Source organism: Bos indicus, chromosome 10 (assembly GCF_029378745.1).
Source record: "Bos indicus isolate NIAB-ARS_2022 breed Sahiwal x Tharparkar chromosome 10, NIAB-ARS_B.indTharparkar_mat_pri_1.0, whole genome shotgun sequence".
In the NCBI taxonomy this organism is placed as follows: domain Eukaryota; kingdom Metazoa; phylum Chordata; class Mammalia; order Artiodactyla; family Bovidae; genus Bos; species Bos indicus.
The window spans coordinates 84,294,255-84,314,588 of record NC_091769.1 but is presented as its reverse complement, the minus strand read 5'-3'; the positions used below and the strand labels follow the sequence as shown (position 1 = coordinate 84,314,588).

At 47.7% G+C, this 20,334-nt stretch overlaps 2 protein-coding genes across 11 annotated transcripts in view; one reads left to right on the top strand and one right to left on the bottom strand.

Moving 5' to 3' along the window:
- The window catches only part of ZFYVE1 (zinc finger FYVE-type containing 1), a 44,926-nt gene extending 31,244 nt beyond the window's left edge, over positions 1-13,682 (top strand). For 2 of the 3 annotated variants that reach the window (XM_019969166.2, XM_019969167.2), the window contains exons 5-12: positions 4,108-4,214; positions 6,519-6,627; positions 7,177-7,274; positions 7,361-7,478; positions 8,863-9,033; positions 9,762-9,942; positions 10,424-10,537; positions 11,989-13,682. In XM_019969166.2, the coding sequence (XP_019824725.2) occupies positions 4,108-4,214; positions 6,519-6,627; positions 7,177-7,274; positions 7,361-7,478; positions 8,863-9,033; positions 9,762-9,942; positions 10,424-10,537; positions 11,989-12,221 (1,131 nt within the window). In that variant the 3' untranslated portion in view covers positions 12,222-13,682. The remainder of the gene's footprint in view (positions 1-4,107; positions 4,215-6,518; positions 6,628-7,176; positions 7,275-7,360; positions 7,479-8,862; positions 9,034-9,761; positions 9,943-10,423; positions 10,538-11,988) is intronic. The other variant, XR_011568990.1, reaches the window with a different exon arrangement.
- Positions 12,481-20,334, bottom strand: part of DCAF4 (DDB1 and CUL4 associated factor 4) — a 41,013-nt gene continuing 33,159 nt past the window's right edge. For 4 of the 8 annotated variants that reach the window (XM_070797817.1, XM_070797814.1, XM_070797816.1 and 1 more), the window contains one exon: positions 19,310-20,016. In XM_070797817.1, coding sequence (XP_070653918.1) covers positions 19,823-20,016 — 194 coding nt within the window. In that variant the 3' untranslated portion in view covers positions 19,310-19,822. Of the gene's footprint in view, positions 14,471-18,640; positions 18,717-19,309; positions 20,017-20,334 lie in introns of those variants that run through there. The other 4 variants (XR_011568992.1, XR_011568991.1, XM_070797815.1 and 1 more) reach the window with 4 other exon arrangements.

Genomic DNA, 20,334 nt, shown 5'->3' with positions numbered 1-20,334 from the left:
CTCAGGTCCCTATTGACCAAGGAAGTTGAATATTGAATTAACTGTTGTTGCCTGTATTTACAGTTATGAATAATGGAGAGAACCATTTTAAGGTTGGATTCTTACAGGTTTTATGTAATACCTCCTTTAGCCTCCGATCTGTAAATGTAGGAACTCTGACTCTCTAATTCTGTCATATCAGGAAGCACCTATTAAGTATTTACGAAGTTATTATATATTTGGGGGGGGGGTGGCATCGTGGATTACATAAGAGTCTCCATTTTGAATCAGAAAATTCACTGCTAGCCTTTGATGACTGGAGTGAAACTTACAGGTTAGATAGTAAGAGCTGTACTGTTGTCAAGGCAACTAAAGTTCAAGATCATCTAGTCTCCAGGCAGCCTTTTCCAGACTGACCTCAAATACTTTCCCAAGCTTTCTCAGGAAAGGTCCTTCCCTGCCTCTTATGGCTTTGGGGCCTCAGGAGGGAGGGAGCCCAAGAAACCCTGGAATGATGTGAGGCTTGAAATTCTTGAAAGAGATGAAGTATATGGATTAGGTGGTAATGTTCACACTGGAAAGAAACAGGTTATAGAGGAAGGAAGACAGTGTCTCTTTACCCTTGTATCTAAAACACATGAGCATCAAGCTTTTTTTAACAGTTATTGTTATGTTTCCATACTTTTTTTTTGGCCGCATCATCCAGCATGCGGAATCTTAGTTCCCTGACCAGGGATCAGACCTGTACCCCCTGTAAGGAGTGTGTGGAGTCTTAGCCATTGGACTGCCAGGGAAGTCCTATTCCCATACTCTTGATTCATGTAAGTCCTCCTGATGCTTGTCAAGGTCTGATTCATTACTGACTGCCGGCTCTTCGGTGAGTTGTGAGAGAAATACGATGCTTGTGTTACCAGCATTTGAGAGGATGGGTGGCCAGCATCTGAAGAGGTGAGGCTGGTTGGTCTTGGAGTTCTCTTTCTGATGTCATAAGAAGTTACTGTTGCCTTGGCAAACGTAAGCCAACAGTTGTCTAGGGCCGGTGACAATGGAGGTTCTATGGGGATTTGTCTCATGGTGATCAGGCTGCAGATTGTTTCATGCTAAGCCTTGAGATATTTAGAAATGTCCTCATTTTTCTGAAGATCTTCCAGAGAAGTGAATCAGGCCACTTGAGTTTGGAACAGAAAAAACCTTATGCTGTCACTATTATTGGGCTGCAATTTTACATTTACTGGGGAGTGGCATGCCTTCTGAGTTCAACCCAGCTGTTGGATTCATGCTAAATTTGATATTTTTCCTAAGAAAAAGTATTACTTAGGTTATCCTTTCAGTTACCTATTTAAAAGAGAAACCGAGGGCTAAAAATGCTCTTCTTTGGGTTTCATTATACATCTTTAGTAGCTTCTGCGTTCCTTTTTTAGCTCTCTTTTTTTTCTTTCTTATTTTAACACTGCATTTGGTACTTAAGCATCTTTTTGCAGCTAAATATTCACCCACAAATGCAACCAGCCATGAAGACCAGGGAGCTGTCATGGAAAGGAGAGAAGCTCTTATATCCCTTCTGTTAGCTGGATCAGTTGGTGAGGGTATCTGAAGGATAAAATTAAAGAATTCTCAGCATAAAAAATAAAAATATTAATCGTGGCAGCTCACGGTTTCTGAGCTCTCAATCTTTGCCAAGTGCTCTATGGAGTAACTTCATTTGATCTCACAGTGTAATCCATGGAGACCCCTGCTCCAATAGCCACCCTCATTTTACAGATAAGGAAATTGAGGCACTTGAAGAGCTACCAACTACAGGCTGAAATAATTTTTTGTGGGGGGTCCTCACATTTATGCAAATTTTCCATTTGGTTTCATGCTATACCCAAGTTTATTTTTTAAGTAAAAATAACTTCCTGGGACTTCCCTGGTGGTCCAGTGGTTAAGATTCTGTGCTTTCACTGCAAGGGGCATGGGTTCAATTCCTGGTCGGGGAACTAAGATCCTGTATACCACGTGGTGTGGCTAAAAAACAAAGCAAAAACTTCCTCCCCAAATCTTTCAGTAAATTGACACATTAGGAAGATGATTCTCTGTTTGCCCACCAGCTAGCCCCAGAAGGTTAGGCACACAGCTGTTTGAGAAACACAGCTGTGTGAGAAATACAGAAAGAGTTATCAGTGATTTGGCCAATCAGTGAGTAGTTAGGCATAAATTAGAGAGGCCTGTGGGCGTGGGATAAGACCTGGTGCAGAGGCAGGGCCAAGGTGAGGAGGAGAGGGTGGGTGGGTTGGCGTGTGCGTGGGGCTTGGTGTGTGCGTGGGGCTTGGTGCTGGGGCACTTCATTGCAGAGGTCCTAGTTGAGTACTTGTTAAGACGTGTGCTGGACTGAGAGGAGGATCCAGAGGTAGTACGTGCCTTTCTTAGTGTTTGTGATCTAGTCTGGGAGATCAGATACATATATCAGGCTTACAGCTTTGCCTCATCACTTACTACCTGGTTCCGATGTTGAGGACAGGAGGTGCTCAGAGAAGGCAGAGTGTGATCTTCCCAGAGTGGTTGGGAAGGCAAGGCAGAGTGTGATCTTCCCAGAGTGGTTGGGAAGGCTGCATGGAAAAGGTGAGACCAAGGATAGGTCCTACTCAAAAGTAGGAGAGAGGAGGATGGTGTAGGCTTGACTCTGCTGGGTTTGCGTCTTGTTTATTCTCTTCAATATTCACATGTATATTCCCTTATAGTCTGTCTCCAAATCTTACTTGTTTTCCCTTAGTTACTTTTTACAAAATTACTACCAAGAGAAAAGGACGTATATGTATTAATCTTAGATTGTTTTTTTTGGTCCGAGTCAGAGATTGCCACTTGGTCAGCCGTCACTGGCAGGTGGTATTTTATGGGCATGTTCATTATCTTTGCAGGAGCTGAATTTGAATGCACATGGGTGAGTCCCACGCCCTTAGTCTGACACATTCTTTGCCACTACTCTTGTCTTGAACACCTGACCTGACTCAACATTGAGAGCTTGTGCTTTTGAAAACAGTTGGTTTACAACTCAGGGTATTAGGCTTCATTGGGAAAAAGGAAAAGGAGTTTTAATAAATAAGTGTCCTTAAGCGAAATTCTGTTTAGAACTTGAGAATCTTAGTTTAGAACCTAACCTGCCCCTTTTCTGAATCTCATCTTAAAATTTCTTTCACCTTTTTACTAAAGAAAGTAGCATCTTGTCCTTCTGTTTTAAAGCTACTTTTATATCTCTTCCCCTGAGTAGTGCCTGGCTGCCACAGAAAGAGTCGAGACTTAGGAACTGTGAATATTTAATAATTTTTAAAGCCTAGAAAGCCTATTTATATTTAATTCATATGACTTTTTTCACTGCGTATGACTGAAGGGTTGGAGGGGGGAAAAAAAAAATCAGCCTGAAGAATACTTTCAATATAAAGTAGTGAACACAAAGAGGATTAAAAATGGAAGCTTCCTTTAAACATAAAAATTTCAGTCTGTTACTTCACATACCTTTATCTTTCTTCTTGGCATTTATTTTGACCGTTTGCTGTCTTTTAGGTTAGTTACTATAGTTGATAAAAAGGCTGCCAATACCTAGAATAATTCCTCCTTGCGTTTTGGCTGATAACCCTTTTTTGTACATAGAGATAGTTCTGTGGCCAGTAAACTCCAGTGAGGGTCTGTGGTTAGAACTGGTGGAGACGCCCAGAAAACTCCCAGCGCACTTCTGAGCTCTGTCTCCCTCCGACTTCAAGACAAGCCACCTTCTCAAGTATCGCTTTCTTTCCCAGCTTCACAAAGATGAAATGGGCATTCGTCAGTATCTGGTGGTTTTGAATGAACAGTGGAGTGTGTGACATGTTTATAACTTTCAAGGACATTAGGAGAGAACAGTAATTTTGCTTCCTTCTGAGCTCTTGGGAAATGGGCCGGTTCTTTCTGAGGTTTCCTGTGGTGAGGATTGGTGTAAGTCAGGCCAAGAAGGTGGAGGTTAAGGAGCAGAAGTCGCTGGCTTCCCGCTTCTAGCTGCAGAACCGGTAAGAAATAAGCCAGCGGTGAGGGCGTGTTAGAAAGGCAGCCAGTGGAAGGCCCAGAGCTCCGAGCTCTCTGCTGAGGCCCTTCGCGTGTCACCTTCCCTCCGCGCAGGCTCTGAGTGACCGCTTCAGTGGTGAGATCCCCGATGACCAGATGGCACACAGCTCCTTTTTTCCAGACGAGTACTTCACCTGCTCCTCCCTGTGTCTCAGCTGCGGGTAAGTCCCCACTGTGGGAAAAGAGCCTCAGAACAGTGCTTCACAGACTTCCCTGTGCCTGCAGATCACGTGGGGTCTGCTTAAGTTAGACTGTGACTAAAGGATGGAGTGGGGCCTGAGATAGGGTATTCCAACAAGTTCCCTGGTGAGCCTAACGGTCCAAGGACCACACTTTGAGGTTGCAGGGGATTACAGGACACATGGTTACGAAAAATTCCCTGAAGATTCCAACCGGTTTAGATGTGAAATTGACTGGTTTGAGTAACTTTCACTGCAGAAAGCTTTCAGTTCAGTCTAGTCACTCAGTCGTGTCCGACTCTTTGCGACTCGATGGACTGCAGCACTCCAGGCTTCCCTGTCCATCAACAACTCCTGGAGCTTGCTGAAATTCATGTTCATCGAGTCGGTGATGCCATCCAACCATCTGTCATCCCCTTCTCCTCCTGCCTTTAGTCTTTCCAAGCGTCAGGGTCTTTTTCAATGAGTCAGTTCTTCATATCAGGGAGCCAAAGTATTGGAGCTCAGCATCAGTCCTTCCAATGAGTATTCAAGACTGATTTCCTTTAGGATTGACTGGTTTGATCTCCTTGCAGTCCAAGGGACTCTCAAGAGTCTTCTCCAGCACCACAGTTCAAAAGCATTTAGCACAGAAAAGAAAAAGCACGGAAAGCTTTAGGTTGCCCATGTTTCTGTGTTTCTCTTACCAGAGCTTTCAATTCTAGTCATTCCATCCATTCACTGTGCACAGCACTGGGGTAGGATCGGTCCTAGTGGATTCCTTTCATGATGAGGACAGACGCCTAGAGCACCGTAGAATTATCCAGGGAGCTTTCCAAATGATTGAAAGGCTTTGCCTCCAGGGTTTCTCACTTACCAGATCTGGGGTGGTGCCTCAGCACGGGTGTGTTTAAAACGCTCCTCAGGTGATTCTGATGTGTAGCTGAGTTGAGAACATTGAGTTAGGGCAGTATTCTCAAACTTTATGTATGCATCGCCTCGGGCTTTTGTTAAATGCAGATTCAGAATCAGCAGGTCTCGGTGAGATTCTGTGTTTCCAGCCGGCTCCTGGGTGATGCTGCTGGTCCTTGGTTACAGGGGAAACAGCAGTGATTCTCAATTTTAGCATGCCTCAGGAAAACCTGAAGGACATGTTACAACAGGTAGTTGGGCCTTGCTCCCAGTTTCTGATTCAGTAGGTCTGACGTAGGGCCTGAGAATTTGCCTTTCTGCTAAGTTCCCGGGTGATACTGATGTTGCTGAATGGGGACCGCACATTGAGGCTCACTGGATTAATTTGAACTGTTGATAGCTACTCAGTCACAGGCCAGTGACTTGTTGGATGGAGCCTGGGGGTTTAAATGCAGTGTGTCAGGGTCAGATTGCAGACTCTGTCTTGTAGACACTGGCCCACCTCTCCACTGCTTTCATCACTTCATCATCTAATCCTGTCCTCCACATTTGCCCATACAGGGGAGACCTGAGCCTTTTCTGTAATGAATTGCCTTTTTGCATTGATCCCTATAGGCCACCTCCTGGGCCACCATATTTGCTCTGAGTTTGTAACAAGGACGTGGTTCTTGGATTATACAGACTGCGCCAGGGAGGACTGAGGCTTGTCTTAGAGAGGAAAGAGGGATGTTAGTTGCCAGTGTGACTTCCTTTAGCGGGCCCCATGAGCCCAGCAAGAGAGGCTTAGGCTCTGTTGGATCATCATCACTTTTCCATTCTAACTGTGCCTCACCAGGGTTTCCAGAGCTTTCCCTTCTCTCACAGTGAAATTCTAAAGTCCTGGTCCCTGGTTTTGCGTTGTCAGGAGAGCAGAGCCCACTGTTCATTTGGAAGGTTTTCTTGTTCAGCTTAAGCCTCCTCTTAATGCATTGTCAAAATTTGAGGGTCAATTTTTGTTTTGCATCTTGGCAGCCTGTTCTGATTAAACTTCTTATTTCATGCTGTTTGGATGTTTGAGTTCCCTGAAGGCTGTTCAGGTTTTCTCTCTCATCAAGGTGCTGTCTGCTGGCTCCTCCATTCCTATTGAGGGACCTGGTGGTTTTCCAAGAAGAGATACCCTTTTGGCCCTTTTTCCTCATGCAAGAGTAATAGGTGCACTACCTGTGTAGCACTGTTGATTGCAAGTATGAGAGAGGCCCTTAGTTTCCAAAACAAACTGCTGTCTCTCTCCTCCGTATTTGGGGCCCAATTAGTAACAGGGGGTCTAGTTTTGCCCTTGCATCTGGCCTAACGCTTGTGCGTAAGTGGCCCTGGCTCCTTTTAGCAGCTTCATGTCAGCTTTGGTGCCTCCCTCAGGGCTGGATGTAAGAACAGCATGAATCACGGGAAAGAAGGGGTACCTCATGAAGCCAAGAGCCGCTGCAGATATTCCCACCAGTATGACAACCGGGTTTTCACCTGCAAGGTGAGTCCTCCCAACCTCTCCTCCAGCAGCTGGATTGCTGGCCACACTCCCCTCTTGGAAGACTGGCTTAGGACCACTCTTGACTGTTACCAAAGTATTTGATATTCAAATTGAGTCTATCTGAAACTTTTCTCCAGCTCCAGCCATTAAAAACTCACATGTCTGTTGCCAGGGGCCCCTTGGTTTATTTTTTTTAAGCTTAAACCTCCCCTCTTATCCTGTTGAGCCTGTATGCCGGGTTCATCTACATTGACTGTTTATTCCTAAGAGTGAAATTGCCCTTCAGAAACTTAGTTTGGATGAATTTCTCCTATGACAGTGATAGAATTTGTAGCTCAGTTTTGGGCCCCTGGGATGGGTACACATTCAGATCATAATCATTCAGGGCACTGACTTCTTTGGAGAAAGACTTTCCTCTGCTCTGCTAAAACCCAGGGTCCGTAAGCCCTCAGCAGGTCTGGTTTGCAGGCAGTGGGCCAGACAGGGGTGTGGAGAGGCCAGGGGGTCTGGTGGACAGAACAGAAGCTGGCAGAGTGCTCCGTGTTTCAGGCCTGCTACGAGAGAGGCAATGAAGTCAGCGTGGTGCCCAAGACGGCTGCTTCCACTGACTCCCCCTGGATGGGTCTTGCAAAATATGCCTGGTCTGGGTGAGTTTCAGTGGCTGGCATTTGGGTCTGTTTGTCTCTCCAGGCCCCTGGTGTGGAGTTCCAGTATCTGTCTGCCTTCCTTGTAGGTACGTGATCGAATGTCCCAACTGTGGCGTGGTCTATCGTAGCCGGCAGTACTGGTTTGGGAACCAAGATCCTGTGGATACGGTGGTGCGGACAGAGATTGTGCACGTGTGGCCTGGAGTAAGAGCTGTTTTATTTTTCTGTTTTCTCTTCGGGTTGTCCAGTTATTCCTGTGTATGGGAAAGTGGAGCTTGTTTACAATGGTGGTTAACCATGAATTTCAATATGTTGGTGGTTTAGGAAGCTATGATCTGGAGTGCCTTTTTTGTTCTAGACTGTTCATTTTTATCCCATTTCTTGCATAAATATTAGAAACACGACTTAAACTAAAAATTGATATATAAATTGCCTTAGCAAATAAAACTTTATCTTTTCATATTCTCCTCACTCATTTTCCATATGTATGTTTGTATAGATACAATTATAATTAACGTGCCACTTAACTGCTTTTTCTCATACCACAGTTTTGCTTTGTTTCCATATTGCTTTCACTTTTCATGATTTTCATTTGTAATCACTGTGTAATATTCTGTCTAATGTTAAAGTTTGATTTCCCCATTCTCTTCATTTTGAACATTCATGCTGTTTATGATTTTTTTATTATCAAAGAAAATGCTATCGTGACCATCTTCATGTAAGAAAGCCTTTTCTTTGTTTTGGAGTATATTCTTCTTGAAGTATATTCTAAGAAGTATAATCACTATGGACCTTTACTGTTTTTAAATTGGATTTTTTAATTCAAGATGTTGGAAAAACAAATCTATTTATGAGGCAGTGATACAGTGCTTTCATTCTGCATTAAAGCACGATTCACACTTGGAATTACCCATCAATCACAGCACATCCAATGCCTTTTCCCTTCATGGAAGAAAGATAAGCGATTTTCTATGTGTTGTTTGCTTCAGTTGTGTCAGACTCTTTTCAACCCCATGGATTGTAGCCCACGAAGCTCCTCTGTCCATTGAATTCTCCAAAGCAAGAGTATTGGAGTGGGTAGTCATTGCCTTCTCTAGGGGATCTTCCCAACCTAGGGATTAAACCCTGGTCTCCTGCATCATAGGCAAATTCTTTATCATCTGAGCCACCAGGGAAGCTCTTTTCTATAAGGGACTTATTTTACTTGGTGGTGTTCCCCTTTCTGGGTGATTCCTAAAGCAACAGATCCTAACCCAGCCTGGGGTGGGGAACCTCTTGGAGCAGGTGTCCTCTTTATAGGATTATTTATTTCCTGGGTTGTATATCTCACAAGCAGAGTAAGTTCTGAATTGAACAGTTGTGGACCAAGTCCTGTGGTCATCTTGAAGAGTAGTATCAGCAATGACTCATAGGGTGTGATGTTGCTTAGAAGCCATAGGGATTCTGATCTGACCCTGCTCTTCTCTGCCAGGGAATCTGTGGTTCTGAGTTGGCTGTGATGGGTATGTAACTCACCTAAGACCCCTCTCCCTCCTTCCCTTTACTCCCGTCACTCAGAACGTGATGGGAGCCTGTGTTTTCATTTCAGACTGATGGATTTCTGAAGGACAACAACAACGCGGCCCAGCGCCTCTTGGACGGGATGAACTTCATGGCTCAGTCGGTGTCTGAGCTCAGCCTCGGGCCCACCAAGGCTGTGACGTCCTGGCTGACAGACCAGATCGCCCCTGCCTACTGGAGGCCCAACTCCCAGATCCTGGTACGGTGGCAGGATCCCCGCACAGCCCATTCTCCTTGTGTTGCTTCACCCTGCCCGTAGCTTGTTCTGCGAGGAAGGCTTGGAGTCTCTGTCCCAGCCAGATGAGCTTCCAGAGTGTGGGAAAGGGTGGGACACACCTAAGACAGCCAGTGTCCTCTTTGTCCGCTGATTTCCCGTGTTATTTTCTGAGTATTTCCCTTGTGGTGGATTTTAGTTCACTTTCCCACTAGAGCCAGTTGTTATTGGTCAAATGTCTGAGGTCATACCTATAGACTGTAGAGGAAAGGGAGCCTTTAGAGGTCATTTAGGGTCACCCCCAGCTTGATACACAAACCTCACGGCTCCCACATCAAGGGAGCCCCCAGATTTGGCCCAAACACTTGTGACAGGAAACCTGTTCCTCCTCAGCTTCCCAGAGGCTCATGAGAAACCGTGAAAGAAACGAATCCTTGTTGCTTTTATGGCTGAAATTACATAGTCCTTTCTGAGATCCCTGTGACTCGGCCAGGTGGATGTGAGGTACCTTTCCAGCACTTCTTGGAAGAAAATGTTAATCACAGCTGTGCTTCAGTGAGGGTGTTCCATGTGGCTGGAGGTCTTAGGTCCCCTCTGTTGGGACCATCAGCATCCTGCCATCCTCAGATGATCCAAGACTCCCTGGGTTGACTTTCTCGGCTGAGCAGACATGAATGACACCTGCCTCTCTGTTTGTTTTGGGCTTGGAACAGAGCTGCAACAAATGTGCTACATCCTTTAAAGATAACGATACCAAGCATCACTGCCGGGCCTGTGGGGAGGGCTTCTGTGACAGCTGTTCATCCAAGACCCGGCCGGTGCCCGAGCGGGGCTGGGGCCCTGCGCCCGTGCGGGTGTGTGACAACTGCTATGAAGCCAGGAATTCCCAGTTAGGTAACGTGGGGCCCAGGAGCCGCAAGGTGGAGGGGACCTCTCCTTGGCACTGGGTGCTGGGAATGGGACCCTCACCTGCCCAACCCTGTTCCTCCCCGCCTCACTCTTTGAGAGCAGTCGCTCCCCTGGTCTTGCCCAGGCATCCTCTAAGCTCTTTGTTAACTGGGTCCTGGGGGCGCTGTTCCTTGGCTGGGGGAGGGTTAAAGCTGTCCTGTGTTTACCATAGGCTTAGACTGAATCTTCTCCTGGAGGAGGTTCTAGGTCATGCTCCTGGCCCACTGTAAAGGAAGGTTATGAAATAGCCCCAGAGACCTGAGGTAGAGAGGAGTGGCAGACCTCACTGGCTGTGGTGTGCGTGCCCACAGCCCAGACCCTTGCCACCCTTGCAGAATGGCACAGGGTGCCCTGGGAGAAGCGTCTAGAATTTGTCATTTGGGAAATGACTCAGAGGTGATGGCATTTCCTTCATCATTGTCTGCAGATGTCACTGAGGCACAGGGGGACGACGAAGGTGGGACGCTGATCGCTCGGAAGGTGGGCGAGGCCGTGCAGAACACTTTAGGAGCCGTGGTGACAGCCATTGACATACCACTAGGTGGGCCTGGCAGTGCCTCTCGGGTGCGGTGTGTGTGGGTGAGGGCTCGCAGAGTGCCGTGCCTTGGGCTGTTGTTTTGTCAGCCTGCTGACCTGGATTGAGTTGGGCCCCAAGGACGCGACTGAGAATTTACTTTCCCTGCTTCATGCTGAATACCTTGGTGGTTTCATGTCTATTCCTGGAGGCCATCCTCTTAGGCCATCTATTGCTGCATAATAAACCACCTGAAAATGGAAAGGCTTAAAACAATCACGTCTCAACAGTACAGGCAAGCATTCTTCTCTAAGTGGCATTGCCGGGAATTACTGCTGGACTTTCCAGTATGGCAGCTGGACGGGTCTTGAGGGGCCAAGCCAACCTCACTTACACGCTGGCTAGCCTGGCAGAGCTGCCTCGAAGGCTGGGCTCAGGAGAACTTCCCCCTCACCCCATTCCCTGTATTCCCCACGCCTCTGCACATGGTTTCTCCAGTGCTAGCGACTCCTTATGTAGTGCCTCAGGGCTCTCAGACAGGCCTGGGCCTGGAAACCAGCTCTTCTGCTAGAGACTGCTGTAGTCACAGAGCCTGCCTAGATTCAAGAGAAGGGGCAGGGCCTCAATCTGCCACACCAGCCAAGCTGTTATTCCTTTAACATTGAAGAGAGCCACTCACCTGATGTGAAGGGGCGGGCTTATAACCAGGATGGGAAGAGGGAGATGAAGGGAAACCTGCCAGTGTGCGGAGGGCTTAGGCAGGGCTGACTGGGCCTGGGGCATTCCAGCCCTTCATAGGGGAGAGACCAAGGGCTCCTGGGTGGCTGTGATGACAATTGCATGGATCAGATTTGATCACATGGCTCACAGAATGAGCTGATGACAGGCTTTTGACTTGAGAGTGTAGAAATAGATGGATTTATCCAGCCTGGAGGCTCAAGTTGCATCTGCTCTCAGGTGACCAGGAGGGGCAGGGGCCGCCTTTGGCAGAACCTTCCAACTGTGCTTAACAGGCACTCACTTGCTGAGCACTCACTGGCTGTTGGGTCCCAGCTCATCAGACACTTTATTTCTTGTAATCTTGTAACTGCTTTTGAAGGTGGGTTGTTATAGATGAGTAAACCCAAGGCCCTGAGACTCTAAGGAACCTGTCAATCCCACACCTGACTGACTCAGGCTCAGTGGAACTGGGATGAAGCTGTGTCCTGACTCCAAAGCCCAAACTTCACCATTCCGCCAGTGGTTCTTAATTCAGCCGTAGTTTAGGCTCACCTGGAGAGCGTACTAGATAGGCACATATCAGTGCCAGACATCCTGACCTGTGTGGTAGTGGGTGAGGGAGCCCTGGGTAGAAGGGGTGATGTGTGTGTGCTTAGACTGTGAGCCAGTGAAGTGTCTGTCGCTGGCGTCTTGCCTGGTGGGACTCGGGGTGCTGGGTCCCGAGTGTGCCGCCCATCATGGCCCCTTCCGCGACGCAGGTCTGGTGAAGGATGCAGCCAGGCCGGCCTACTGGGTCCCGGACCATGAGATCCTGCACTGCCACAGCTGCCGGAAGGAGTTCAGCGTCAAGCTCTCGAAACACCACTGCCGGGCCTGCGGACAGGGCTTCTGTGACGAGTGTTCCCACGACCGCCGGGCTGTCCCCTCGCGAGGCTGGGACCATCCTGTCCGAGTCTGCTTTAACTGCAATAAAAAGCCCGGTGACCTTTAACCCCAGCTCCCTCTCCGAGTCCTTCACAATTCCTTAGGTTCTCAGGGTTAGAAACGAGGTCGTGCTGAGGTAGGCCCTCCTCCTGGTCACCTGTGGCGGTGTGTGTCCTCTCTCCTCATCCCGGGGGCCCTGTTCCCACTGTGGGGTGGTGGGCGGGGGGGTGCAGAGAGTGAGTCGGGGCGAGCCGGGCGGCGGGCCCGAAGGCGTGAACCCCGCCAGGGCGGGCAGCCTGAGCAGCTTAGAGCAAAGGGGAATGAACTCGAATCCACTGCATTTTATTTCAGTTAAAAATAATAAGTACGTAAATATACACACACACACACACACACACACACACACACACACACACACACGCACGCGTATATACATACAAAAGGAATGTGGAGGCGTTCACGCTGCCGCTGGCCGTGAACACCCGCGCAGTCCGTCCCCAGCAGGGATCCGGGGGCAGCGGGCAGCAGGTCTTCCCCCCACAAAACCGAGCCAAGTCCAAGGCCACTGCACCACTAGCCTCCCTCTGCTGCTTCTCTCCGAGCCTTCGAAGCCTTCATGCCCCTCGGCTGCCAGGGTAGGAGCTTCCCAGGGACCTTCTGCTGGGGGTGGCCTGCCGGGGAGCTCCCTGGGCCCTCCAGAGTCAGATCCCAATCCCTGGCCTTGGCCTGTTTCAGAGACCACCCAGCTTCGCGTGCAGGTCACGGATGGGTGGAGGGTGTGGTAGGGTCCCCGGACCCAAGGAGTCCCCAAGCGCAGGTGACGTGATGTCCCTCGAGCGGGGGCGGGCACGGAAGGAGACGGGCCTTCCCCAGCAGTGTTCCCTGCTTGTCGATGCTTCCATTCGCTCCACCACTTGGCTTTCCCTGCCCCGCAGTGAGCACCTGCCTCCACCCTCCCCTCCCAGCCCCCGCAAGCCCCCCATCTACTGAGTGTTGCACTAGGGTTCTTGCTTATTTTGAAGTGTCTTAATTCTTTATTCCCAGACACATGACCCCTTGAGCTGTTGGAGGGGTGTTCATGAGAAATCTTCCAGGGAAAGAGCACAGAACGGACTGTTAGTGGTTTTTTCAAAGTATATACAAACATTTCAGCGGATCATTACGAAAAAATTCTCCAGTCCTGGCGAGAGAAGTCAGATGAACGTTTGTTTCTCAAGAGCTGGGACATCCATATCTGTCGTGACTGGAAAGAGACCGTTGTGCTGAAATCCTGTCATCATGGTGGATTTTATCGTCAATGGCCAAAAAGGAAGAATTCGAAGTGACACAGTTCTTGACTGAACTGGGGGGTGGGCCAAGCTTCAGGGAGGTACGTGGTGGTCACTTGGTGTCACTGACGTGAGCCCTGGAGATGTGTTGGTCCCTCTCAGACCTGCTTCCTTCCCGCCTCCCGTGGCCCAGTGACTGAGGCCTGCTCTAGTACTGTGTATTATTAAATTCGCCATTATAAAGGAGTCTTCCTGCGGAATATGGACTGTGGCCTCTTTCCTTTAAGTTCATCAGTATTATCTTGCTACCTCTTTCTAGTTGATGAAAAGTGAAAGTGAAGTCACTCAGTCGTATCTGACTCTTTGCAACCCCATGGACTGAAGCCTACCAGGTTCCACCATCCATGGGATTTTCCAGGCAAGAATACTGGAGTGGTGGCCATTTCCTTCTCCAGATCTTCCCAACCCAGGGATTGAATCTGGGTCTCCCGCAGTGTAGGCAGACGCTTTACTGTCTGAGCCACCAGGGACGTCCCCTAGTTGATGAAAGCTGGTGGCTTTTCAGAGCAAAAGCCAAGTGAGAGGTATATTTTACCTGTGAATATCTCAGTTTATTCCCTGGGAATGCTCTCTCCCAGAAGAGATTAGGTGTTACTAGTGACCTATGGAAGCCCTGGGAAGAGACTCTTCTCCTTTTGTATCTGCCCTTTGGTGTCGATCCTCTGCCCTGCCTTGCTGTCTGTTCAGCTCCCGTTGAACAGCTGTTCACCGTCTCCTGTCCTGTCGTGTGGGGCCGCCCCTGAGCATGGTGTCTGCTGGACCACACAGGAAAGATGCAGACAAGTCTTCCGAACTCGCTTTCTTACACTAGTCAGACCAGGAGAGGAGAAGAAGGTAACCCGGTATCAGAATAACCAAAAGTTCTCTCTTTTGTCCTACACACCCGGTGTTCATCTTGGTTTTGCGGTGGCTGCTTTAATTCAGATGAGGCCAAGAGTGCAGGTGGGTGGGTGGTAGGAGCAAGCAGGGAGATGGGTCCGGAAGTCACCTGTAGGAAAACTAGGTTTAAGGAGATCTTACACTTGCAGGGCAAAAGTAAAAATTCCATTCTCTCTAACACCAGGGGGTTGAATAGATTTCTTGAGCAGGAGACCTTGTTAGCTGTCTCACTCATTAGCAGACCTTAGGCAAACTGCTTTCTTTTCAGTACCCGCCCCCCGCCCGCCCCCCCCCCCCCGCCCCCCCGCAGTATATTGGCATGATCTTCAACTGCTTCGTAGGGTCCTAAGAATTAAACGGGAATAATGGTGAAAAAACATACTCAGTGTCTACATGTGGTAAGTAAGTGCTGGGGAAGCTAAGCGCCCTAGAGGTTTCTGTGAAGCTCAGACTCAACCGATTTGAGTTGAGTTCAGTTCAGTCGCTCAGTCGTGTCCGACTCTTTGCCACCCCATGAATCGCAGCACGCCAGGCCTCCCTGTCCTTCACCAACTCCCGGAGTTCACCCAGACTCACGTCCATCGAGTCAGTGATGCCATCCAGCCATCTCATCCTCTGTCGTCCCCTTCTCCTGCCCCCAATCCCTCCCAGCATCAGTCTTTTCCAATGAGTCAACTCTTCGCATGAGGTGGCCAAAGTATTTGAGTTTCAGCTTTAGCATCATTCCTTCCAAAGAAATCCCAGGGCTGATCTCCTTCAGAATGGACTGGTTGGATCTCCTTGCAGTCCAAGGGACTCTCAAGAGTCTTCTCCAACACCATAGTTCAAAAGCATCAATTCTTCGGTGCTTAGCCTTCTTCACAGTCCAACTCTCACATCCACACATGACCACAGGAAAAACCATAGCCTTGACTAGACAGACCTTTGTTGACAAAGTAATGTCTCTGCTTTTGAATATGCTATCTAGGTTGGTCATAACTTTCCTTCCAAGGAGTAAGCATCTTTTAATTTCATGGCTGCACTCACCATCTGCAGTGATTGTGGAGCCCCAAAAAATAAAGTCTGACACTGTTTCCACTGTTTCCCCATCTATTTGCCATGAAGTGATGGGACCAGATGCCATGATCTTCGTTTTCTGAATGTTGAGCTTTAAGCCAACTTCTTCACTCTCCACTTTCACTTTCATCAAGAGGCTTTTTAGTTCCTCTTCACTTTCTGCCATAAGGGTGGTGTCATCTGCATATCTGAGGTTATTGATATTTCTCCCGGCAATCTTGATTCCAGCTTGTGTTTCTTCCAGTCCAGCGTTTCTCATGATGTACTGTGCATAGAAGTTAAATAAGCAGGGTGACAATATACAGCCTTGATGTACTCCTTTTCCTATCTGGAACCAGTCTGTTGTTCCATGTCCAGTTCTAACTGTTGCTTCCTGACCTGCATACAAATTTCTCAAGAGGCAGGTCAGGTGGTCTGGTATTCCCATCTCTTTCAGAATTTTCCACAGTTTATTGTGATCCACACAGTCAAAGGCTTTGGCATAGTCAATAAAGCAGAAATAGATGTTTTTCTGGAACTCTCTTCCTTTTTCCATGATCCAGCAGGTGTTGGCAATTTGATCTCTGGTTCCTCTGCCTTTTCTAAAACCAGCTTGAACATCTGGAAGTTCACGGTTCACGTATTGCTGAAGCCTGGCTTGGAGAATTTTGAGCATTACTTTACTAGTGTGTGAGATGAGTGCAATTGTGTGGTAGTTTGAGCATTCTTTGGCATTGCCTTTCTTTGAGATTGGAATGAAAACTGACCTTTTCCAGTCCTGTGGCCACTGCTGAGTTTTCCGAATTTGCTGGCATATTGAGTGCAGCACTTTCACAGCATCATCTTTCAGGATTTGAAATAGCTCAAGTGGAATTCCATTACCTCCACTAGCTTTGTTCATAGTGATGCTTTCTAAGGCCCACTTGACTTCACATTCCAGGATGTCTGGCTCTAGGTGGGTGATCACACCATCATGATTATCTGGATCGTGAAGATCTTTTTTGTACAGTTCTTCTGTGTATTCTTGCCATCTCTTCTTAATATCTTCTGCTTCTGTTAGGTCCATACCATTTCTGTCCTTTATCGAGCCCATCTTTGCATGAAATGTTCCCTTGGTATCTCTAATTTTCTTGAAGAGATCTCTGTTTTTCCCATTCTGTTGTTTTCCTCTAATTCTTTGCATTGATCGCAACAGTTAGACAATTACAGATGAAACAGATCGGAGCACAGCTTGCACAGATGCCCAGGTGAGGGTGAAACATGTCCCAAGAGAAGGGGCAACAGGGTAAGGTGTGTGTGTTCACATCTCAAGGCCACGTTTTATCCCGAGGCATAAGAAGCCATTGAGTGCAGGCATCTTTGGGGAAAGGTCATTCTCATGGCGGTGGCCTGAAGAGGCAGACGTCAAGGAGTGGGCCTGGAGGCATCTACCGTTGTAACATGAATGGAGAAATTTAGCCTGCAGTTGTTTTCAGAGACGGTTACAGGGAACATTTAGACCAGGACAGAGTGAGGGCTCACAGGTAAGAGGTAAGCAGGTGGTGCCCTTGTTGTGGGCACCGAGTGTTGACCGGTGGGCATTTCTGGTGACCAGTCTGTGCTACTGTTCTCATCCGTTAAGAAGGCCACGAGCAAGGAAACAGCAAAGGGTTTATCAGAGCCTGGTGCTGACGCCACCCTCTGTTCATTCTAGACCTTTCATTGGCACCCGGAGGATCAGGGCAAAAGGCCCTAACAGACCTGCAAGTGAAAAATGCCTCCAGAGTGTATGACAGACTTAGTCTTCGGGACACTCTTAACAAGCAGTGTGCCAAAATGCTTTATCAACTTTGCAGTGAAGTTTAACCACTTTTCATATCATCTAGAGCAAATGTTAGGAGCAGTGACCACTAACCAAACATAAGAACAGATTGCTAAATTAAGAAGTTTTGATCATGTCCTCACCTCCTTTTTTTTTTTTTTTAAGCCTAAGGCAAACATTACAACTAATTCTTTGACAACTGTATTTGCCTAGTAAGAAACTTGGGCTATGGCACAGTTGACAAGGCATTAGGAAGGTGTTTGGGAATGTGATGTGCTCAGTCATGTCCAACTCTTTGCGACCCCATGGACTGCAGCCCACCATGCTCCTCTCTGTCCATGGGATTTTCTAGGCAAGAATATTGGAGTTGGTTGCCATTTCCTCCTCCAGGGGATCTTCCTGACCCAGGGATTGAACCTCCGTCTCCTGGGTCTCTTGCATTGCAGGTATAACCACCAGCTACATCTCAGAGCTCATCAGGTACTTTTTTGAGTAGTCAGTTGTCTCCTGTCTCTGAGAGACAGTGTACTCTTCAAAAGTGGACTGAGTAGCCACAGCTTCTTTGCAGTACAGAATTGTGGCAAAAGCTCTGCACTAGAGGTGCAATACCAAAGATACTCTCTGTAGAAGGCAGATCTTCTTATGAACAAACTTGTGAGAACTTAGAACTTCTGGGGGTGAAAGTATGAGTGATATTAGGGTCACAGCTTAGCACTTATGCTTGTTTGTGCTCTTCGGGTGGGGGCATGTCACCAAAATCAATCCAAAAGATTCTGCTGTGATTGGTCAGCTGGACCTTTCAATCATAAGGCTATTTCCTGAGTCCTCCATGCAGGTCAGCATGCCAGGGCTGCAGAGATACAGGGGCGATGTCTAAATGATTGAACACCTAAGAATTCTGGTAATTGGCAAGCTTCTTGCCTTTGAGTGCCAGAGCCAGAAAAATTTATTTACTTGGTGATTAAATATGAAATGCTAGCATTGCCCCAAGCTGCCTTGTGATTTCTCCTTAGCACTAGCAGTGTGATACCCAAGTACTGTCAGCAACTGGAGGAGTGTGGAAAGTAGAGGACGTGGTCTCTTCTGGTACCAATGCCAGGTCTGTGATCTGTGGTCAATTTCTCTGCCCAGAAAACGATGTTGATAATTTTTATATTATTACTACTGCCCTACCTCCTTTATGGGTTGTTTTAAGGGTCTAGTCAGGTTAAGATAGGGGAAAGTCATTTATAAAACCTAAAGCTCTGAAAACATTTATTGTAACATACGGCTCATCTATGGGATGACCATTCTGATACTCTAATGAGTTTTGGATTTGTTTATCTGTACATTAAGTTGTAGGAGGGTTCTGGCAGGACACAGATGTGTAACACTTAAGGGGATAACTGTAGAGTGTGTTAATTGGCGAAGCACATTGGACTAACAACAGAGAGATGCAATTACCAGCTGCAGGTCTGCAGGGACAAATGGAGAGAAGTTCCTGGAATCCAGAGAGCTGTGTTCCAGCAGAAGCTGTAGCCTGGGGTGGAGGGAAACAGCCACAGACAGCTCTGCAAACCCCAAAAGGAGGGGAGCCAGAAACTAACACTCTCCCCTCAAGCTCCTGTCTGCTTTCCTGCTGTTATGTTCGATTGGCTGAACCCAACCCAGGCCAGGGAGCCTGCTGAAAGCTTTGCAGAAAAGCCACGAAAGCTGGCCTCAGTCTCCATCTTTTGTTCCCTCACCCAAGATCTGAGCAGGTGTTGCCGTAGCTGGTTTGATGCTACAGCAGCCAAGCATCACGAGGTTCTAAATCATGAACAGAAATGACACACCATGTTATGGTTCTTTATCTGGTAGAAAGACCCGCTCTTCATATTAACACTCTGTATAAACATCTCACAAACCACTTCTCTTGGATTACAAAAAGGCCAAGCCCGTTTTCTTTGAATTGGGGCCCTTGAATGGATGTTCAAGTCACCACGATAAATACAGGAGCTGCTGTATCTAACAGTCTGGAAGGTGCTTCAAGAAATGCACGCTAAGGCCTGCCTAGCATCTGAAAGGATCCACCTTTCCTATGAAAGCCAATGAATGGTAATAAATGAGAATCTGAGAGATCTGACACTGGTGTTGAGTGAGTTTGAGAAGGCAAATTTAATGATGACCAACTCAGCCTTAAAAATCTTCTTCTAGAGACTCAGAGAAATGACTTTCCCTTCTTCTCACCTGGCTTTCTCAAGGATGTCTTTCTGGGACCCAGGCACTGACTACTAACAGTCTCATCAGGCTTCTTGAAAGGGCTTTTGGTGAAAAAAGCAGCTTTAGTTACTGTCTATCTTCAGCCTTTAGAAAATTATTTTTTGTTAAAAAAAGAGGGGAAGAGAGATCCTAAGGAATTCAACAAGAAATAGGCACCTTTTATGAAAAGGACTTTCAAGGCTCACAACTTAACCGAGATCACTTTACTGAAGTATCTCCACATAAAACATATCACCTCTTCCTCCGCAGCTGGATGGATGGTACATGTGCACACAGACGACCCACTTAAAATGCCCTCACTGGAAACAGCAATTGTGGCAAAAATACGGCTACCTTAGCTCCCTTGAGTAACATTCACACCCCTCCAGGCCGCACCCTGCAGAGTTAGCTGTAGGAGAAGCAGTAAAGGTCCTGCCGGACAGCCATGAGCAGCCCTGGCGCTCCCCGGGTGCCCCCAAGACGAGAAGAGAAGGCCACGCTGGGGATGTCGGCCTTGGAGGTGGGGTATGGGGAGGGTATGGTTCTGAGTAGTTGGCCGTCGTGGAGGCTCCAGATTCTCGTGTAGCAGTCCTGGCCCACTAAGAGAGAGGGAAGACATGCTGCAGGTTAGTGAGAATGCACAGGACCAGGGCGGAGGGCAGGGGGTGGAAACTGTGGCCCTGGCTTCCACAATTCCTAAGGGCTAAAGGTGATTCCACATGAGCCAAGCAAACTCACAACGGAAATTGTCTCTACAGATAAGATGTCCCTTTTGAAAATTAAAGTCACAGGTTGCCCTGGTGCTCCAGAATTGCGAGTTGCCGGTGTTCAAAGGGACAAGATGCAAAGGCTGGCTGTGACACCCTGGGTGGTTCATGGGGCATCTTGGCTATTGGGTGGCCCATTCTGTTTCTCTT